The sequence below is a fragment of the Pleurodeles waltl genome, chromosome 10, assembly GCF_031143425.1.
Source record: "Pleurodeles waltl isolate 20211129_DDA chromosome 10, aPleWal1.hap1.20221129, whole genome shotgun sequence".
In the NCBI taxonomy this organism is placed as follows: Eukaryota; Metazoa; Chordata; class Amphibia; order Caudata; family Salamandridae; genus Pleurodeles; species Pleurodeles waltl.
In genome coordinates, this window is record NC_090449.1 from 1,044,700,909 (window position 1) to 1,044,723,950 (window position 23,042).

At 48.4% G+C, this 23,042-nt stretch overlaps 1 protein-coding gene across 2 annotated transcripts in view; it reads left to right on the plus strand.

Annotated features, from left to right (window-relative positions):
* TOP2B (DNA topoisomerase II beta) overlaps positions 1-23,042 on the plus strand; it is a 485,217-nt gene that overhangs the window by 352,002 nt on the left and 110,173 nt on the right. For both annotated transcript variants that reach the window (XM_069212028.1, XM_069212029.1), the window contains exons 26-27: positions 3,914-4,066; positions 4,290-4,373. In XM_069212028.1, coding sequence (XP_069068129.1) covers positions 3,914-4,066; positions 4,290-4,373 — 237 coding nt within the window. The remainder of the gene's footprint in view (positions 1-3,913; positions 4,067-4,289; positions 4,374-23,042) is intronic.

The window sequence follows — 23,042 nt, forward strand, 5'->3', positions numbered from 1 at the left end:
TTCACAGTACACCACGTTCAGCACCAGCAGACATTTAATCTGTTAAAGTAGAATCCTGGCTAAACAATCACCCAATCCATATTGGGCACTCTATAGTACCAGGTTGCTCCCTCAAGTGAGTGGGAGGTATAGAAATCAGAAAATCTTTAGAATGTAAAGCTGTATCCACAACTACCCTTTTGACTGCTAAAAAGTAACAACTGCTCTTTCACCATCAGATACATTTATATCATTTGGATGTTCACTGAATTCACTGTAAATGTTATAGAGCCCTTGACAGAATACACAGTCAAATGTCCCATGAAAACTCCGGCATGAGAGTTTGTGATCCGAACACCCTACTTTATCTCCACAAATAGCTGCGGGTGTCTTCCGGTCTTGCACGTATAAAAGGATTCATATCAGACATGATCTCTGGCTCGAAGACAGCACCTTAACTAAGAGTTTGGCTAGGACAGACCATTCTGGACCCCCTTCAGATTTTGCACCAGGTCCAACTGGAAGGGTTTGGTCCATTGGCATTATTTTGACACAAAAGAGAAGTATCTAGAATATTTTTAAAACAAAAAAAATGACAGACAGACAAATCCCCTAATAGTAAACCCAGACAAAAAATAAACAACCCTGTACAAGTTAAATAGCCAAAACTGTAAATCACTTTTAAGGTTCACAATCAAGCAACTTTACATCCTGTAGGGGCCCCATTTCTACTTTGCAAAAAAGTGCAATGGGCTCCTCACCTTGGCTCCTGGTATCAATCGTCTGGGCTTAAAAAAAAAATAAAAAAAGTGCCCAAACATGTCTCAGCAAGAGCCCCCATCCAAAAACCTGAAACACCTTGGATTCCTGCTTAATGACCATCTTTCGTGAACTTCTCAAAATAGTTCAACATTGTCTGCCAAGAAATTGTCACAAGCAACAAATTATAACGGGCCAGATGTATCAAAGGTTTTTACTCTTTCTACGTCTATGGGAAAATGTGTTCATACATATGGCCCAATATCTTAGTCATATTTCTATCTCCTGCAACCACCGCCACCCATCCTCAGTGGCTCCATACTAATGCCCCATTCCAAGAGTTACCTGCAGCCTAAATTGATCCGTTAAGGTTTTCTCTTTCACTACTGAACATAGCCTCAGCTTGATTAGACGTATTTGAAATGCAAAATGTTCAGTGTCTTTCTGCACAGGTCTGGCACCTGTGTAGGCTGACTGGTTCTAGCAGCCTGCCACACTCAAGACATGTTGCTGGCCACATGGGGAGAGTGCCTTTGTCACTCTGTGGCTAGTAACAAAGCCTGCACTGGGTGGAGATGCTATCACCTCCCCCTTGCAGGAGCTGTAACACCTGGCGGTGAGCCTCAAAGGCTCACCCCCTTTGTTCCAGCGCCACAGGGCATTCCAGCTAGTGGAGTTGATCAGTTTCTTGGTCCTTTTAGAGCAGGGCAGTCCTCTGAGGATTCAGAGGTCGCTGGTCCTGGGGAAAGCGTCGCTGGAGCAGTTTTCTTCCGAAGGGGGGAGACAGGCCGGTAGAGCTGGGGCCAAAGCAGTTGGTGTCTCCGTCTTCTCTGCAGGGGTTTTCAGCTCAGCAGTCCTCTTCTCATTAGGTTGCAGGAATCTGAGTTCCTAGGTTCAGGGGAGCCCCTAAATACAGAATGTAGGGGTGTGTTTAGGTCAGGGAGGGCAGTAGCCAATGGCTACTAGCCCTGAGGGTGGCTACACCCTCTTTTGCCTCCTCCCAAGGGGGGTGGTCACATTCCTATCCCTATTGGGGGGGGATCCTCCATCTGCAAGATGGAGGATTCCTAAAAGTCAGAGTCACTTCAGCTCAGGTTGCCTTAGGGGCTGTCCTGACTGGTCAGTGACTCCTCCTTGTTTTTCTCATTATCTCCTCCGGCCTTGCTGCCAAAAGTGGGGCTGTGGCCGGAGGGGGCGGGCAACTCCACTAGCTGGAATGCCCTGTGGCGCTGGAACAAAGGGGGTGAGCCTTTGAGGCTCACCGCCAGGTGTTACAGCTCCTGCAAGGGGGAGGTGATAGCATCTCCACCCAGTGCAGGCTTTGTTACTAGCCACAGAGTGACAAAGGCACTCTCCCCATGTGGCCAGCAACATGTCTTGAGTGTGGCAGGCTGCTAGAACCAGTCAGCCTACACAGGTAGTCGGATAAAGTTTCAGGGGGCACCTGTAAGGTGCCCTCTGGGGTGTATTTTACAATAAAATGTACACTGGCATCAGTGTGCATTTATTGTGCTGAGAAGTTTGATACCAAACTTCCCAGTTTTCAGTGTAGCCATTATGGTGCTGTGGAGTTCGTGTTTGATAGACTTCCAGACCATATACTCTTATGGCTACCCTACACTTACAATGTCTAAGGTTTTGCTTAGACACTGTAGGGGCACAGTGCTCATGCCTGTAAGGCCTGCTAGAGGGGTGACTTATCTATACTACATAGGCAGTGTGAGGTTGGCATGGCACCTTGAGGGGAGTGCCATGTCGACTTACTTGTTTTGTCCTCACCAGCACACACAAGCTGGCAAGCAGTTTGTCTGTGCTGAGTGAGGGGTCCCCAGGGTGGCATAAGACATGCTGCATCCCTTAGAGACCTTCCCTGGCATCAGGGCCCTTGGTACCAGGGGTACCAGTTACAAGGGACTTACCTGGATGCCAGGGTGTGCCAATTGTGTGAACAAAAGTACAGGTTAGGGAAAGAACACTGGTGCTGGGGCCTGTTTGGCAGGCCTCCGCACACTTTCAAATCAAAACATAGCATCAGCATAGGCAAAACGTCAGGGGGTAACCATGCCAAGGAGGCATTTCCTTACACTATAGTTGCCATGTTTCAACACTGGCAAGGCGATGTTTTATTTCTCTCGTGTTTTTGTGCCATATTCCAAAGACAATTGCAGTTGACCCATTTGCCTTGCCAGTGCTTGTTTACGTTTGTAGTTCGTTTTTCCCTTGAGCTTTGTTTGATGGGTGTCTCTGGGGTAAGTTGTGCTGCTTCACTGATTCTTGCAGCAGTTGCTATGGAACGTTTCTGGGTAGTAGAAAAACTAAGTTTATAGGCAATTAGAATCGGGTGTTAGTTAGGAGATTTTTTTTTTTTTTTAAAGAACAAAAGCGTATTAGTGTCTCACGAAATAGCAAGCATTTGCCGAAAATGAGTGCCACATTGAAAGCTGTAACCCTAACAGTCATTCTTGTCTGCCTGTCAATATTAACTTACTGAATTTTGCTCCCACCTTCTGAATTTGTCAGTCTACCTTTCAGGGCTTTCGCCCCCTGTCTTTTTCCTTAGTTAGGATCTAGGGCGCTTTAATTTCAGCAGGCGCTTTAGTGCAAGTGTTTTTTACCATGTCGGTAACCTGTAGGATCACTCTGTTTAACCTTTCAGCAGCAAGACTGTCTCAGTTCAAAGAAATTGACCACATCGCACATAAACACTAGGCCAGTGGTTCCTAACCTTTAGACCTCTGTGGACCCCCACTTTATCATTACTGGAGCCCAGGGACCCCCACTGAAAGTTAATTGGAATCCGGGGACCCCCCACTGAGTCATTACTGAAAGCTGGGGACCTAATCTGTTAACATTTAATTTTCAATGCAGTTGCCGACCCCCTGAGGAGGGTTTGTGGACCCCCAGGAGTCCCTAGGCCACAGGGTGGGAGCCACTGCGCGAGGCTATATTTGCTATTTGTGCCAAATAGGATAAAATTCATAATACTTTGCATCATTTGCAAAGCATGGGTGGACTGCGGGCCAAGGGACTGAGAGTGTCAAGATGGAGAGGTTTGTAAACATCTTCTAAGGGGCATAATTATTTTTAAGAATTGTTATAACCACCTTTTTCTTTCGTTCAGTGCAACACATATGCGACTTGCATTCATTACCACCTGTCCCTGATTGTGTTTTAGTCCGCCGAAGATGACGACGTGCAAATCGCTGACGACAGCTCCTCTGATTCTGGTTCCACCTCAGGCCCGGATTTCAACTACATTCTAAATATGTCCTTGTGGAGCCTCACGAAGGAGAAAATTGATGATCTGGTCAAACAAAGGGATACAAAAGTAAGATCTTTGCTTACCTCTAAACAAATCTTAGAGCATAATTTTGCAAAAAAGTTCTTTTGTCTTTAATTTATATATATATTTTTTTAAGTGTGTGGGTGTGTGGACCCCACTACTTTGTGAATCTTAAGAATGCTAAGTTGAAGCAGTGAATTGTACAACCTACTGCGTAACTTGAAGTCTAGTTATCGAAGTATTGACAAGTTTTTATTATCTTCTGTAGGCAAAAGAACTTAATGACCTAAAGAGGAAATCTTCCCCGGACCTTTGGAGAGAGGACTTAGCAGCCTTTGTAGAAGAACTTGATGTAGGTTTGAACACTAACTGCAAGTTATTTTTGAAGCACTTCCCTTGAGGTAGAAGAAATGGTTGTAAACATGGGCTTAAACTATTCTAATTCTGCTTGGACAGTCTGCCTCTTTAGTCATAAAATATTCTTTCACTTAGACGCCTTTTCTAGGTGGAAATTTGAAATACACTTACAGCTTGCTTTCCTACCTTTCCTCTTTGGTTGGTAAAGAGCGTGGTTTGAGAGTACCTGTTGTGCAATAAATGTCATCTGTTTGTGAGTATCATTTTTGTTTACAGGACTACTGCCAATTCCTTTGTTCTGGCTATTGTTTGGATTGAATAGTAAAAAGATGTACACTGAAGGGGAGTCTTAAGCTCTAGCCTGTATCAAAAATGTTGTCAAGGACTCATTTCTGTAGGAAACGAGTAATTAGATATAAGAAGTTCGATGGCATCTGTCGCTGTAGATACACATGGTATGCATGAGCTCGCCATCTGGTGTTGGGTCGGAGTGTTACAAGTTGTTTTTCTTCGAAGAAGTGTTTTCGAGTCACGGGGCCGAGTGACTCCACCTTCTGTGCTCATTGCGCATGGGCGTCGACTCCATCTTCGATTGTTTTCTTTCCGCCATCGGGTTCGGACGTGTTCCTGTCGCTCCGAGTTTCGGAACGGAAAGATAGCTAAAGACGGAAGATTTTCGACGGTATCGTTGCGATCCGGTTAGAGATAGACACATACGACGACGCGTTGAACATCGAAGCGCTTCGGTGCCCTTCGGGGTAGATTTCGGCACCCCGTCGGGGCCTAGTCGGCCCGACCGCGTGGAGGACAACGCCGATGGAACGGACCCCGTTTCGATTCTGCCCCGAATGCCACAACAAATATCCTTATACGGACCTACACTCGGTCTGTAATCTGTGCCTGTCACCCGAGCACAGCGAAGAATCCTGTGAGGCCTGTCGGGCGTTCCGGTCCCGAAAAACTCTGCGCGACCGTCGAGCGAGAAGACTGCAGATGGCGTCCACGCCAAAAGAGCGTCGACAGTTCGAGACAGAAGAGGAACAGGAGGAATCCTTTTCCATCCAGGATTCAGACTCCGACGAGCTACACTCTACAAGAACTGTGAGTAAGACGTCGAGATCAAACCTTAAAAAAGGAAAGAAGGCCCAGGGGACGCCACTGCCAACCGGCCATGGCTCCACCCAAATTCTCGGTGACCAACAATCGGCACCGAAAAAGGCCCATTCAGTGTCGAGATCGTCCGACTCCGGTCGAGACACCGGCACGCAGCCTCCTCGAGACCGAGAGAGTGCTAAACAGAAGCATCGACACCGAGAGTTCGGTGTCGACACGGATCGACGCCGAGACAGTGGCGCCGAAGACCATAGAGGCCCAGAATTTTCGGCACAGAAAAAGAGGAAGGTTACCTCGGAGCCGAAAAAACAATCGACAGGGTTTTCGGAGCCGAAAAAAGCGACATCAGACCCTGTTTCTGGCTCCTACACTGAAGAGCATTCTATGTCTTCTCAAATGAAGAAACATAGATTTGAACAAGAACTGCAATCCACTGACGTGGATCACACGCAAAAGCGTATCTTTATTCAGCAGGGGACTGGGAAGATCAGTACCCTTCCACCTGTCAAACGAAAGAGAACGCTTCAGTTTACTCCTCAGCAACAAACAGCACAAAAGGTAACACCTCCTCCCTCGCCTCCACCTGTAACTCCGGCTTCGCCAACTTACACCCCGTCACATTCGCCAGCTCACACCGCCATGAGCCACGATGACCAAGATCAGGATGCGTGGGACTTGTACGACGCACCAGTGTCTGATAACAGCCCAGACACATACCCAACTAGGCCATCACCACCGGAAGACAGCACAGCCTACTCACAAGTGGTGGCTAGAGCAGCACTATTCCATAATGTGGAACTACACTCGGAACAAGTAGAGGATGATTTTTTATTTAACACCCTCTCCTCAACCCACAGCTCCTACCAAAGCCTGCCGATGCTCCCAGGCATGCTACGCCATGCAAAGGACATTTTCAAGGAGCCAGTTAAAAGTAGGGCAGTGACGCCTAGGGTGGACAAAAAGTATAAGGCGCCTCCTACGGACCCCGTATTCATCACCTCTCAGCTGCCACCAGACTCTGTGGTGGTAGGGGCTGCCAGAAAACGGGCAAACTCACACACTTCTGGGGATGCACCTCCCCCAGATAAAGAAAGTAGGAAGTTCGATGCAGCCGGGAAGAGGGTTGCTGTCCAAGCAGCAAACCAGTGGCGCATCGCAAATTCACAAGCGCTGCTAGCGCGATACGACAGAGCCCACTGGGATGAGATGCAGCATCTCATTGAACATCTCCCAAAAGATCTGCAAAAAAGAGCAAAACAGGTTGTTGAGGAGGGTCAAAACATTTCCAACAATCAAATACGCTCCTCCATGGATGCAGCAGACACGGCCGCAAGAACCATTAATACGTCGGTTACCATCCGTAGGCACGCATGGCTCAGAACGTCTGGATTCAAGCCAGAAATTCAGCAGGCAGTGCTTAACATGCCAGTAAACGAGAAACTTCTGTTCGGTCCGGAGGTCGACACAGCCATAGAAAAGCTCAAGAAGGACACTGACACTGCCAAGGCCATGGGCGCACTCTACTCCCCGCAGAGCAGAGGATCTTATAACACCTTCCGCAAAACACCTTTTAGAGGAGGGTTTCGGGGTCAGGCCACACAAGCTAGCACCTCACAGTCCGCACCGCCCACCTACCAGGGACAGTACAGGGGAGGTTTTCGGGGCCAGTATAGAGGGGGGCAATTTCCTAGGAATAGAGGAAGATTTCAAAGCCCCAAAACCACTACCAACAAGCAGTGACTCACACGTCACTCACCCCTCCCACACAACACCAGTGGGGGGGAGGATACATCAATATTACGAAGCATGGGACAAAATAACTACAGACACATGGGTCCTAGCAATTATCCAACATGGTTATTGCATAGAATTCATGCAATTCCCTCCAGACATACCACCAAAATCACAAAATTTATCGAAATACCATTCACAGCTTCTAGAGATAGAAGTTCAAGCACTACTGCAAAAAAAATGCAATAGAATTAGTACCAAGCACACAAATAAGCACAGGAGTTTATTCACTGTACTTCTTGATACCAAAAAAGGACGAAACACTGAGACCAATTCTAGACCTCAGGGTAGTAAACACATTCATCAAATCAGACCACTTTCACATGGTCACACTACAAGAAGTGTTACCATTGCTCAGAAAACACGACTACATGACAACCCTAGACCTCAAGGACGCATATTTCCATATACCAATACATCAATCACACAGGAAATATCTAAGGTTTGTATTCAAAGGAATACATTACCAATTCAAAGTATTGCCTTTTGGTTTAACAACCGCTCCAAGAGTATTCACAAAATGCCTAGCAGTAGTCGCTGCACACATCAGAAGGCAGCAAATACATGTGTTCCCGTATCTAGACGACTGGCTAATCAAAACCAGTTCGCTCACACAATGCTCAAACCACACAAAACAAGTCATACAAACCCTCTACAATCTAGGGTTCACCGTCAACTTTGCAAAATCAAACATTCTGCCAAGCAAAGTACAGCAATATCTAGGAGCCATAATAGACACGACAAAAGGAGTAGCAACGCCAACTCCACAAAGGATCCACAATTTCAACAGGGTCATTCAACACATGTCTCCAAACCAAACAATACAAGCAAGAACAATACTACAGCTCCTAGGCATGATGTCCTCATGCATAGCCATTGTCCCAAACGCAAGACTGCACATGAGGCCCTTACAACAGTGCCTAGCCTCACAGTGGTCTCAAGCACAGGGTCACCTTCTAGATCTGGTGTTGCTAGACCGCCAAACTTACCTATCGCTTCTATGGTGGAACAGTATAAATTTAAACATAGGGCGGCCTTTCCAAGACCCAGTGCCACAGTACGTAATAACAACAGATGCTTCCATGACAGGGTGGGGAGCACATCTCAATCAACACAACATAAGAGGACAATGGAACATACATCAAACAAAACTGCATATAAATCATCTAGAATTATTAGCAGTTTTTCAAGCACTAAAAGCTTTCCAACCAATCATAACCCACAAATACATCCTTGTCAAAACAGACAACATGACAACGATGTATTATCTAAACAAACAAGGAGGAACACATTCAACGCAGTTAAGCTTGTTAGCTCAACAAATATGGAAGTGGGCAATCCACCATCAAATTGGTCTAATAGCACAGTTTATTCCGGGGATCCAGAATCAGCTGGCAGACAATCTCTCTCGAGATCACCAGCAAGTCCACGAATGGGAAATCCACCCACAAATTCTGAACACCTACTTCACACTCTGGGGAACACCACAAATAGACTTATTTGCAACAAAAGAGAACGCAAAATGCCAAAACTTCGCGTCCAGATACCCACACAAGCAATCCCAAGGCAATGCCCTATGGATGAACTGGTCAGGAATATTTGCTTACGCTTTTCCTCCTCTCCCTCTCCTTCCTTACCTAGTAAACAAATTGAGTCAAAACAAACTCAAACTCATTTTAATAGCACCAACGTGGGCAAGACAACCCTGGTACACAACACTGCTAGATCTGTCTGTAGTACCACACATCAAACTGCCCAACAAACCAGATCTGTTAACGCAACACAACCAACAGATCAGACACCCGGACCCAGCATCGCTGAATCTAGCAATCTGGCTCCTGAAATCCTAGAATTCGGACACTTACAACTTAGCCAAGAGTGTATGGAAGTCATAAAGCAGGCCAGAAGGCCATCCACTAGACACTGCTACGCAAGTAAGTGGAAAAGATTTGTTTGGTACTGCCATCATAATCAGATACAACCACTAGAGGCAACTCCAAAACATATAGTAAATTACTTGCTCCATTTACAAAAAGCAAAGCTAGCCTTCTCTTCTATTAAAATACATCTTGCAGCAATATCTGCATACCTGCAAACTACATATTCAACTTCCTTGTATAGGATACCAGTTATCAAAGCATTCATAGAAGGGCTTAAAAGAATTATACCACCAAGAACACCACCTGTTCCTTCATGGAACCTAAACGTGGTTCTAACAAGACTCATGGGCCCACCTTTCGAACCCATGCACTCTTGCGGAATACAATTCCTCACCTGGAAAGTTGCCTTTCTCATCGCCATTACATCTCTAAGAAGAGTAAGTGAAATTCAAGCGTTCACAACACAAGAGCCTTTTATACAAATACATAAAAATAAGGTCGTCCTACGACCTAATCCAAAATTTTTACCAAAAGTTATTTCTCCATTCCATCTAAATCAAACGGTAGAACTACCAGTATTCTTCCCACAGCCAGATTCTGTGGCTGAAAGAGCACTACATACATTAGATGTCAAAAGAGCATTAATGTACTACATTGACAGAACGAAGAACATCAGAAAAACTAAACAGCTATTTATTGCATTCCAAAAACCTCATGCAGGTAACCCAATATCAAAACAAGGTATAGCCAGATGGATAGTTAAATGCATCCAAATCTGCTACCTTAAAGCAAAAAGACAACTGCCCATTACTCCCAGGGCACATTCAACAAGGAAAAAAGGTGCTTCAATGGCCTTTTTAGGAAACATCCCAATGCAAGAAATATGTAAGGCAGCCACTTGGTCTACGCCTCACACATTCACCAAACACTACTGTATAGATGTGCTATCCGCACAACAAGCTACAGTAGGTCAAGCTGTATTAAGAACTCTATTTCAGACAACTTCTACTCCTACAGGCTAAACCACCGCTTATGGGGAACTAACTGCTTACTAGTCTATGCATACCATGTGTATCTACAGCGACAGATGCCATCGAACTGAAAATGTCACTTACCCAGTGTACATCTGTTCGTGGCATCAGTCGCTGAGATTCACATGGACCCACCCACCTCCCCGGAAGCCTGTAGCAGTTCAGAAGTTACCTTCAATTTTGTACATTTGTATATATATTACTTAATCCTTTAATAGGTACATACTTACATTTTTCATTGCGCGGGCACTATTACTATAGTACAACTCCTACCTCACCCTCTGCGGGGAAAACAATCGAAGATGGAGTCGACGCCCATGCGCAATGAGCACAGAAGGTGGAGTCACTCGGCCCCGTGACTCGAAAACACTTCTTCGAAGAAAAACAACTTGTAACACTCCGACCCAACACCAGATGGCGAGCTCATGCATACCATGTGAATCTCAGCGACTGATGCCACGAACAGATGTACACTGGGTAAGTGACATTTTCATTATTCAACATTTGCTTGCTTTGAGATCCTTAAAAATGCTGGTGCTGTTATTTAATATTTTAAAACCTGGTCAGTTACGCTCATCAATATGACTTTTGGCTTTGTTTGAAGAATGGTTTAAAAAAATATTTTTCATGTTTTGCCTAGTTAATGTTATGGCTTTAAACACCTATTTTGACATAAAAATTCAAAACAATGTGCAGTAAAAGAAAAGTATTGCCCTCTCAACTGCTTCTTTTTATCATATTCTTGCATCCAGCAACTAGCAGAGCCTTCCAAAAAATGCTTATATTTGAGGTTTTAAAGTCCGTTTTAGAGCTATTTCTTCTGCTAGAAAAGTTAGTGGATTTCATTTGCCTTCTGTGCTTAACTGATTTGAGAAAACTAATCCTGGGTGTATCAACAAAGACATGTGTAAGGAAATGCCTCCTTGGCATGGTTACCCCCTGACTTTTTGCCTTTGCTGATGCTATGTTTTGAATTGAAAGTGTGCTGAGGCCTGCTAACCAGGCCCCAGCACCAGTGTTCTTTCCCTAACCTGTACTTTTGATTCCACAATTGGCACACCCTGGCATCCAGATAAGTCCCTTGTAACTGGTACCTCTGGTACCAAGGGCCCTGATGCCAGGGAAGGTCTCTAAGGGCTGCAGCATGTATTATGCCACCCTAGAGACCCCTCACTCAGCACAGACACACTGCTTACCAGCTTGTGTGTGCTAGTGAGAACAAAATGAGTAAGTCGACATGGCACTCCCCTCAGGGTGCCATGCCAGCCACTCACTGCCTATGCAGTATAGGTAAGACACCCCTCTAGCAGGCCTTACAGCCCTAAGGCAGGGTGCACTATACCATAGGTGAGGGTACCAGTGCATGAGCACTGTGCCCCTACAGTGTCTAAGCAAAACCTTAGACATTGTAAGTGCAGGGTAGCCATAAGAGTATATGGTCTGGGAGTCTGTTTTACACGAACTCCACAGCACCATAATGGCTACACTGAAAACTGGGAAGTTTGGTATCAAACTTCTCAGCACAATAAATGCACACTGATGCCAGTGTACATTTTATTGTAAAATACACCACAGAGGGCACCTTAGAGGTGCCCCCTGAAACTTAACCGACTATCTGTGTAGGCTGACTGGTTCCAGCAGCCTGCCACACTAGAGACATGTTGCTGGCCCCATGGGGAGAGTGCCTTTGTCACTCTGAGGCCAGTAACAAAGCCTGCACTGGGTGGAGATGCTAACACCTCCCCCAGGCAGGAGCTGTAACACCTGGCGGGGAGCCTCAAAGGCTCACCCCTTTTGTCACAGCACCGCAGGACACTCCAGCTAGTGGAGTTGCCCGCCCCCTCCGGCCCCGGCCCCCACTTTTGGCGGCAAGGCCGGAGAAAATAATGAGAATAACAAGGAGGAGTCACTGGCCAGTCAGGACAGCCCCTAAGGTGTCCTGAGCTGAAGTGACTCTAACTTTTAGAAATCCTCCATCTTGCAGATGGAGGATTCCCCCAATAGGATTAGGGATGTGACCCCCTCCCCTTGGGAGGAGGCACAAAGAGGGTGTACCCACCCTCAGGGCTAGTAGCCATTGGCTACTAATCCCCCAGACCTAAACACGCCCTTAAATTTAGTATTTAAGGGCTTCCCTGAACCTAAAGATTTAGATTCCTGCAACTACAAGAAGGACTGCCGAGCTGACAAACCCCTGCAGAGGAAGAACAGAAGACACCAACTGCCTTGGCCCCAGACTTACCGGCCTGTCTCCTGCCTTCCAAAGAAACCTGCTCCAGCGACGCTTTCCAAGGGACCAGCGACCTCTGAATCCTCTGAGGACTGCCCTGCTTCGAAAAAGACAAGAAACTCCCGAGGACAGCGGCACTGCTCCAAAAGAACTGCAACTTTGTTACAAGGAGCAGATTTAAAGACCCCTGCAACTCCCCGCAAGAAGCGTGAGACTTGCAACACGGCGACCCCGACTCGACTGGTGGAGAACAACCAACTCAGGGAGGACCCTCCGGCGACTCTACGACTGTGAGTAACCAAAGTTGTCCCCCCTGAGCCCCCACAGCGACGCCTGCAGAGGGAATCCCCAGGCTCCCCCTGACCGCGACTGTCCGAACTCCATTTCCCGACGGCTGGAAAAGACCCTGCACCCGCAGCCCCCAGCCCCTAAAGAAACGGAACTTCTGTGCAGGAGTGACCCCCAGGAGGCCCTCTCCCTTGCCCAGGTGGTGGCTACCCCGAGGAGCCCCCCCCTTGCCTGCCTGCATCGCTGAAGAGACCCCTTGGTCTCCCATTGAAACCTGAAGGAAACCCGACGCGTGTTTGCACACTGCACCCGGCCGCCCCCGCGCTGCTGAGGGTGTACTTTCTGTACTACTTTGTGTCCCCCCCGGTGCCCTACAAAACCCCCCTGGTCTGCCCTCCGATGACGCGGGTACTTACCTGCTGGCAGACTGGAACCGGGGCACCCCCTTCTCTCCATTATAGCCTATGTGTTTTGGGCACCTCTTTGACCTTTGCACCTGACCGGCCCTGAGCTGCTGGTGTGATAACTTTGGGGTTGCTCTGAACCCCCAACGGTGGGCTACCTTGGACCAAAAACTGAAACCTGTAAGTGCCTTACTTACCTGTTGAAACTAACAATAACTTACCTCCCCCAGGAACTGTGAAAATTGCACTGTGTCCACTTTTAAAACAGTTTATTGTGTTTTATGTAAAAAGTATACATGCTAAAGTAATGATTCAAAGTTCCTAGAGTACTTACCTGCAATACCTTTCAAAAGAGCTATTACATGTAAAATTTGAACCTGTGGTTCTTAAAATAAACTAAGAAAAGATATTTTTCTATAACAAAACCTATTGGCTGGATTTGTCTCTGAGTGTGTGTACCTCATTTATTGTCTATGTGTATGTACAACAAATGCTTAACACTACTCCTTGGATAAGCCTACTGCTCGACCACACTACCACAAAATAGAGCATTAGTATTATCTCTTTTTACCACTATTTTACCTCTAAGGGGAACCCTTGGACTCTGTGCATGCTATTCCTTACTTTGAAATAGCACATACAGAGCCAACTTCCTACATTGGTGGATCAGCGGTGGGGTACAAGACTTTGCATTTGCTGGACTACTCAGCCAATACCTGATCACACGATGTAAAGAAATGGCTCCCTGTTGCAGTTACCCCCCACTTTTTGCCTGATACTGATGCTGACTGAGAAGTGTGCTGGGACCCTGCTAACCAGGCCCCAGCACCAGTGTTCTTTCACCTAAAATGTACCATTGTTTCCACAATTGGCACACCCTGGCATCCAGATAAGTCCCTTGTAACTGGTACCTCTGGTACCAAGGGCCCTGATGCCAGGGAAGGTCTCTAAGGGCTGCAGCATGTATTATGCCACCCTAGAGACCCCTCACTCAGCACAGACACCCTGCTTACCAGCTTGTGTGTGCTAGTGAGAACAAAATGAGTAAGTCGACATGGCACTCCCCTCAGGGTGCCATGCCAGCCTCTCACTGCCTATGCAGTATAGGTAAGACACCCCTCTAGCAGGCCTTACAGCCCTAAGGCAGGGTGCACTATACCATAGGTGAGGGTACCAGTGCATGAGCATGGTACCCCTACAGTGTCTAAACAAAACCTTAGACATTGTAAGTGCAGGGTAGCCATAAGAGTATATGGTCTGGGAGTTTGTCAAACACGAACTCCACAGCACCATAATGGCTACACTGAAAACTGGGAAGTTTGGTATCAAACTTCTCAGCACAATAAATGCACACTGATGCCAGTGTACATTTTATTGCAAAATACACCCCAGAGGGCACCTTAGAGGTGCCCCCTGAAACTTAACCGACTGTCTGTGTAGGCTGACTAGTTCCAGCAGCCTGCCACACCAGAGACATGTTGCTGGCCCCATGGGCAGAGTGCCTTTGTCACTCTGAGGCCAGTAACAAAGCCTGCACTGGGTGGAGATGCTAACACCTCCCCCAGGCAGGAGCTGTAACACCTGGCGGTGAGCCTCAAAGGCTCACCCCTTTGTCACAGCCCAGCAGGGCACTCCAGCTTAGTGGAGTTGCCCGCCCCCTCCGGCCACGGCCCCCACTTTTGGCGGCAAGGCTGGAGGGAACAAAGAAAGCAACAAGGAGGAGTCACTGGCCAGTCAGGACAGCCCCTAAGGTGTCCTGAGCTGTAGTGACTCTAACTTTTAGAAATCCTCCATCTTGCAGATGGAGGATTCCCCCAATAGGGTTAGGATTGTGACCCCCTCCCCTTGGGAGGAGGCACAAAGAGGGTGTACCCACCCTCAGGGCTAGTAGCCATTGGCTACTAACCCCCCAGACCTAAACACGCCCTTAAATTTAGTATTTAAGGGCTACCCTGAACCCTAGAAAATTAGATTCCTGCAACTACAAGAAGAAGGACTGCCTAGCTGAAAACCCCTGCAGAGGAAGACCAGAAGACGACAACTGCCTTGGCTCCAGAAACTCACCGGCCTGTCTCCTGCCTTCCAAAGATCCTGCTCCAGCGACGCCTTCCAAAGGGACCAGCGACCTCGACATCCTCTGAGGACTGCCCCTGCTTCGAAAAGACAAGAAACTCCCGAGGACAGCGGACCTGCTCCAAGAAAGGCTGCAACTTTGTTTCCAGCAGCCTTGAAAGAACCCTGCAAGCTCCCCGCAAGAAGCGTGAGACTTGCAACACTGCACCCGGCGACCCCGACTCGGCTGGTGGACATCCAACACCTCAGGAGGGACCCCAGGACTACTCTGATACTGTGAGTACCAAAACCTGTCCCCCCTGAGCCCCCACAGCGCCGCCTGCAGAGGGAATCCCGAGGCTTCCCCTGACCGCGACTCTTTGAATCCAAAGTCCCGACGCCTGGGAGAGACCCTGCACCCGCAGCCCCCAGGACCTGAAGGACCGGACTTTCACTGGAGAAGTGACCCCCAGGAGTCCCTCTCCCTTGCCCAAGTGGAGGTTTCCCCGAGGAACCCCCCCCTTGCCTGCCTGCAGCGCTGAAGAGATCCCGAGATCTCTCATAGACTAACATTGCGAACCCGACGCCTGTTTCTACACTGCACCCGGCCGCCCCCGCGCTGCTGAGGGTGAAATTTCTGTGTGGACTTGTGTCCCCCCCGGTGCCCTACAAAACCCCCCTGGTCTGCCCTCCGAGGACGCGGGTACTTACCTGCAAGCAGACCGGAACCGGGGCACCCCCTTCTCTCCATTCTAGCCTATGTGTTTTGGGCACCACTTTGAACTCTGCACCTGACCGGCCCTGAGCTGCTGGTGTGGTGACTTTGGGGTTGCTCTGAACCCCCCAACGGTGGGCTACCTTGGACCAAGAACTGAACCCTGTAAGTGTCTTACTTACCTGGTAAAACTAACCAAAACTTACCTCCCCTAGGAACTGTGAAAATTGCACTAAGTGTCCACTTTTAAAACGGCTATTTGTCAATAACTTGAAAAGTATACATGCAATTTTTATGATTTTAAAGTTCCTAAAGTACTTACCTGCAATACCTTTCAAATGAGATATTACATGTAGAATTTGAACCTGTGGTTCTTAAAGTAAACTAAGAAAAGATATTTTTCTATACAAAAACCTATTGGCTGGATTTGTCTCTGAGTGTGTGTACCTCATTTATTGTCTATGTGTATGTACAACAAATGCTTAACACTACTCCTTGGATAAGCCTACTGCTCGACCACACTACCACAAAATAGAGCATTAGTATTATCTATTTTTACCACTATTTTACCTCTAAGGGGAACCCTTGGACTCTGTGCATGCTATTCCTTACTTTGAAATAGCACATACAGAGCCAACTTCCTACACAAGCCCACACAGAAATTTCACCCTCAGCAGCGCGGGGGCGGCCGGGTGCAGTGTAGAAACACGCGTCGGGTTTGCAATGTTAGTCTATGAGAGATCAACGGATCTCTTCAGCGCTGCAGGCAGGCAAGGGGGGGCTTCCTCGGGGAAACCTCCACTTGGGCAAGGGAGAGGGACTCCTGGGGGTCACTTCTCCAGTGAAAGTCCGGTCCTTCAGGTCCTGGGGGCTGCGGGTGCAGGGTCTTTTCCAGGCGTCGGGACTTAGGTTTCAGAGAGTCGCGGTCAGGGGAAGCCTCGGGATTCCCTCTGCAGGCGGCGCTGTGGGGGCTCAGGGGGGACAGGTTTTGGTACTCACAGTCGTAGAGTAGTCCGGGGGTCCTCCCTGAGGTGTTGGTTCTCCACCAGCCGAGTCGGGGTCGCCGGGTGCAGTGTTGCAAGTCTCACGCTTCTTGCGGGGAGTTGCAGGGTTCTTTAAAGCTGCTTCTTGAAACAAAGTTGCAGTCTTTTTGGAGCAGGTCCGCTGTCCTCGGGAGTTTCTTGTCGTCGTCGAAGCAGGGCAGTCCTCAGAGGATTCAGAGGTCGCTGGTCCCTTTGGAAGGCGTCGCTGGAGCAGAGTTCTTTGGAAGGCAGGAGACAGGCCGGTGAGTTTCTGGAGCCAAGGCAGTTGTCGTCTTCTGGTCTTCCTCTGCAGGGGTTTTCAGCTAGGCAGTCCTTCTTCTTGTAGTTGCAGGAATCTAATTTTCTAGGGTTCAGGGTAGCCCTTAAATACTAAATTTAAGGGCGTGTTTAGGTCTGGGGGGTTAGTAGCCAATGGCTACTAGCCCTGAGGGTGGGTACAGCCTCTTTGTGCCTCCTCCCAAGGAGAGGGGGGTCACATCCCTAATCCTATTGGGGGAATCCTCCATCTGCAAGATGGAGGATTTCTAAAAGTTAGTCACCTCAGCTCAGGACACCTTAGGGGCTGACCTGACTGGCCAGTGACTCCTCCTTGTTGCTTTCTTTGTTCCCTCCAGCCTTGCCGCCAAAAGTGGGGGCCGTGGCCGGAGGGGGCGGGCAACTCCACTAAGCTGGAGTGCCCTGCTGGGCTGTGACAAAGGGGTGAGCCTTTGAGGCTCACCGCCAGGTGTTACAGCTCCTGCCTGGGGGAGGTGTTAGCATCTCCACCCAGTGCAGGCTTTGTTACTGGCCTCAGAGTGACAAAGGCACTCTCCCCATGGGGCCAGCAACATGTCTCTAGTGTGGCAGGCTGCTGGAACTAGTCAGCCTACACAGATAGTCGGTTAAGTTTCAGGGGGGCACCCCTAAGGTGCTCTCTGTGGTGTATTTTACAATAAAATGTACACTGGCATCAGTGTGCATTTATTGTGCTGAGAAGTTTGATACCAAACTTCCCAGTTTTCAGTGTAGCCATTATGGTGCTGTGGAGTTCGTGTTTGACAAACTCCCAGACCATATACTCTTATGGCTACCCTGCACTTACAATGTCTAAGGTTTTGTTTAGACACTGTAGGGGTACCATGCTCATGCACTGGTACCCTCACCTATGGTATAGTGCACCCTGCCTTAGGGCTGTAAGGCCTGCTAGAGGGGTGACTGACCTATACTTGCATAGGCAGTGAGAGGCTGGCATGGCACCCTGAGGGGAGTGCCATGTCGACTTACTCGTTTTGTTCTCACTAGCACACACAAGCTGGCAAGCAGTGTGTCTGTGCTGAGTGAGAGGTCTCCAGGGTGGCATAAGACATGCTGCAGCCCTTAGAGACCTTCCTTGGCATCAGGGCCCTTGGTACTAGCAGTACCAGTTACAAGGGACTTATCTGGATGCCAAGGTCTGCCAATTGTGGATACAAAAGTACAGGTTAGGGAAAGAACACTGGTGCTGGGGCCTGGTTAGCAGGCCTCAGCACACTTTCAATTGTAAACATAGCATCAGCAAAGGCAAAAAGTCAGGGGGCAACCATGCCAAGGAGGCATTTCCTTACAACACCCCAGAGGGCACCTTAGAGGTGCCCCCTGAAACTTAACCGACTGTCTGTGTAGGCTGACTAGTTCCAGCAGCCTGCCACACTAGAGACATGTTGCTGGCCCCATGGGCAGAGTGCCTTTGTCACTCTGAGGCCAGTAACAAAGCCTGCACTGGGTGGAGATGCTAACACCTCCCCCAGGCAGGAGCTGTAACACCTGGCGGTGAGCCTCAAAGGCTCACCCCTTTGTCACAGCCCAGCAGGGCACTCCAGCTTAGTGGAGTTGCCCGCCCCCTCCGGCCACGGCCCCCACTTTTGGCGGCAAGGCTGGAGGGAACAAAGAAAGCAACAAGGAGGAGTCACTGGCCAGTCAGGACAGCCCCTAAGGTGTCCTGAGCTGAGGTGACTCTAACTTTTAGAAATCCTCCATCTTGCAGATGGAGGATTCCCCCAATAGGATTAGGGCTGTGACCCCCACCCCTTGGGAGGAGGCACAAAGAGGGTGTACCCACCCTCAGGGCTAGTAGCCATTGGCTACTAACCCCCCAGACCTAAACACGCCCTTAAATTTAGTATTTAAGGGCTACCCTGAACCTAAAGATTTAGATTCCTGCAACAACAAGAAGAAGGACTGCCTAGCTGAAAACCCCTGCAGAGGAAGACCAGAAGACAACAACTGCCTTGGCTCCAGAAACTCACCGGCCTGTCTCCTGCCTTCCAAAGAACTCTGCTCCAGCGACGCCTTCCAAAGGGACCAGCGACCTCTGCATCCTCTGAGGACTGCCCTGCTTCGACGACGACAAGAAACTCCCGAGGACAGCGGACCTGCTCCAAAAAGACTGCAACTTTATCCAAAGGAGCAGCTTTAAAGAACCCTGCAATCTCCCTGCAAGAAGCGTGAGACTTGCAACACTGCACCCGGCGACCCCGACTCGGCTGGTGGAGAACCAACACCTCAGGGAGGACCCCCGGACTACTCTCCGACTGTGAGTACCAAAACCTGTCCCCCCTGAGCCCCCACAGCGCCGCCTGCAGAGGGAATCCCGAGGCTTCCCCTGACCGCGACTCTCTGAAACCTAAGTCCCGACGCCTGGAAAAGACCCTGCACCTGCAGCCCCCAGGACCTGAAGGACCGGACTTTCACTGCAGAAGTGACCCCCAGGAGTCCCTCTCCCTTGCCCAAGTGGAGGTTTCTCTGAGGAAGCCCCCCCCTTGCCTGCCTGCAGCGCTGAAGAGATCCCTTGATCTCTCATTGACTAACATTGCAAACCCGACGCTTGTTTCTACACTGCACCCGGCCGCCCCCCCGCTGCTGAGGGTGAAATTTCTGTGTGGGCTTGTGTCCCCCCCGGTGCCCTACAAAACCCCCCTGGTCTGCCCTCCGAAGACGCGGGTACTTACCTGCAAGCAGACCGGAACCGGGGCACCCCCTTCTCTCCATTCTAGCCTATGCGTTTTGGGCACCACTTTGAACTCTGCACCTGACCGGCCCTGAGCTGCTGGTGTGGTGACTTTGGGGTTGCTCGAACCCCCAACGGTGGGCTACCTTGGACCAAGAACTGAACCCTGTAAGTGTCTTACTTACCTGGTAAAACTAACAAAAACTTACCTCCCCCAGGAACTGTGAAAATTGCACTAAGTGTCCACTTTTAAAGTAGCTATTTGTGAATAACTTGAAAAGTATACATGCAATTGAAATAATTCAAAGTTCCTAATGTACTTACCTGCAATACCTTTCAAACAAGATATTACATGTTAAATTTGAACCTGTGGTTCTTAAAATAAACTAAGAAAAGATATTTTTCTATAACAAAACCTATTGGCTGGATTTGTCTCTGAGTGTGTGTACCTCATTTATTGTCTATGTGTATGTACAACAAATGCTTAACACTACTCCTTTGATAAGCCTACTGCTCGACCACACTACCACAAAATAGAGCATTAGTATTATCTCTTTTTACCACTATTTTACCTCTAAGGGGAACCCTTGGACTCTGTGCATGCTACTCCTTACTTTGAAATAGCACATACAGAGCCAACTTCCTACATTGGTGGATCAGCGGTGGGGTACAAGACTTTGCATTTGCTGGACTACTCAGCCAATACCTGATCACACGACAAATTCCAAAATTGTCATTAGAAATTGATTTTTGCAATTTGAAAAGTTTTCTAAATTCTTTAAAGTCCTGCTAGGGCCTTGTGTTAGTCCCTGTTAGCATTTCTTTTAGAGTTTAAAAGTTTGGTAAAAGTTTGAATTAGGTTCTAGAACCAGTTTTAGTTTCTTAAAAAGTATTCCAACTTTTAGAAGCATAATGTCTAGTACAGATGTGAATGTGGTGGAACTCGACACCACACCTTACCTCCATCTTAAGATGAGGGAGCTAAGGTCACTCTGTAAAATAAAGAAAATAACAATGGGCCCCAGACCTTCCAAACTACAGCTCCAGGAGCTGTTGGCAGAGTTTGCAAAGGCCAACCCCTCTGAGAATGGCAACACAGAGGATGAAGATAGTGACTTGGAGGAAAATTCCCCCCTACCAGTCCTATTTAGGGAGAGCAGGGCCTCTCAAGCCCTGTCTCCAAACATAATAGTCAGAGATGCTGTTCCCCTCACAGGAGGGACCAACATCTCTGAAATCACTGAGGATAACTCCAGTGAAGAGGACATCCAGTTAGCCAGGATGGCCAAAAGATTGGCTTTGGAAAGACAGATCCTAGCTATAGAAAGGGAAAGACAAGAGATGGGCCTAGGACCCATCAATGGTGGCAGCAACATAAATAGGGTCAGAGATTCTCCTGACATGTTGAAAATCCCTAAAGGGATTGTAACAAAATATGAAGATGGTGATGACATCACCAAATGGTTCACAGCTTTTGAGAGGGCTTGTGTAACCAGAAAAGTGAACAAATCTCACTGGGGTGCTCTCCTTTGGGAAATGTTCACAGGAAAGTGTAGGGATAGACTCCTCACACTCTCTGGAAAAGATGCAGAATCTTATGACCTCATGAAGGGTACTGTAGGAAGTTGGCTCTGTATGTGCTATTTCAAAGTAAGGAATAGCATGCACAGAGTCCAAGGGTTCCCCTTAGAGGTAAAATAGTGGTAAAAATAGATAATACTAATGCTCTATTTTGTGGTAGTGTGGTCGAGCAGTAGGCTTATCCAAGGAGTAGTGTTAAGCATTTGTTGTACATACACGTAGACAATAAATGAGGTACACACACTCAGAGACAAATCCAGCCAATAGGTTTTGTTATAGAAAAATATCTTTTCTTAGTTTATTTTAAGAACCACAGGTTCAAATTTAACATGTAATAGCTTGTTTGAAAGGTATTGCAGGTAAGTACATTAGGAACTTTAAATCATAAAAATTGCATGTATACTTTTCAAGTTATTGACAAATAGCTGTTTTAAAAGTGGACACTTAGTGCAATTTTCACAGTTCCTAGGGGAGGTAAGTTTTTGTTAGTTTTACCAGGTAAGTAAGACACTTACAGGGTTCAGTTCTTGGTCCAAGGTAGCCCACCGTTGGGGGTTCAGAGCAACCCCAAAGTCACCACACCAGCAGCTCAGGGCCGGTCAGGTGCAGAGTTCAAAGTGGTGCCCAAAACACATAGGCTAGAATGGAGAGAAGGGGGTGCCCCGGTTCCGGTCTGCTTGCAGGTAAGTACCCACGTCTTCGGAGGGCAGACCAGGGGGGTTTTGTAGGGCACCGGGGGGGACACAAGCCCACACAGAAATTTCACCCTCAGCAGCGCGGGGGCGGCCGGGTGCAGTGTAGAAACCAGCGTCGGGTTCGCAATGTTAGTCTATGAGAGATCTCGGGATCTCTTCAGCGCTGCAGGCAGGCAAGGGGGGGGGTTCCTCGGGGAAACCTCCACTTGGGTAAGGGAGAGGGACTCCTGGGGGTCACTTCTCCAGTGAAAGTCCGGTCCTTCAGGTCCTGGGGGCTGCGGGTGCAGGGTCTCTCCCAGGCGTCAGGACTTTGGATTCAAAGAGTCGCGGTCAGGGGAAGCCTCGGGATTCCCTCTGCAGGCGGCGCTGTGGGGGCTCAGGGGGGACAGGTTTTGGTACTCACAGTATCAGAGTAGTCCTGGGGTCCCTCCAGAGGTGTTGGATCTCCACCAGCCGAGTCGGGGTCGCCGGGTGCAGTGTTGCAAGTCTCACGCTTCTTGCGGGGAGCTTGCAGGGTTCTTTCAAGGCTGCTGGAAACAAAGTTGCAGCCTTTCTTGGAGCAGGTCCGCTGTCCTCAGGAGTTTCTTGTCTTTTCGAAGCAGGGGCAGTCCTCAGAGGATGTCGAGGTCGCTGGTCCCTTTGGAAGGCGTCGCTGGAGCAGGATCTTTGGAAGGCAGGAGACAGGCCGGTGAGTTTCTGGAGCCAAGGCAGTTGTCGTCTTCTGGTCTTCCTCTGCAGGGGTTTTCAGCTAGGCAGTCCTTCTTCTTGTAGTTGCAGGAATCTAATTTTCTAGGGTTCAGGGTAGCCCTTAAATACTAAATTTAAGGGCGTGTTTAGGTCTGGGGGGTTAGTAGCCAATGGCTACTAGCCCTGAGG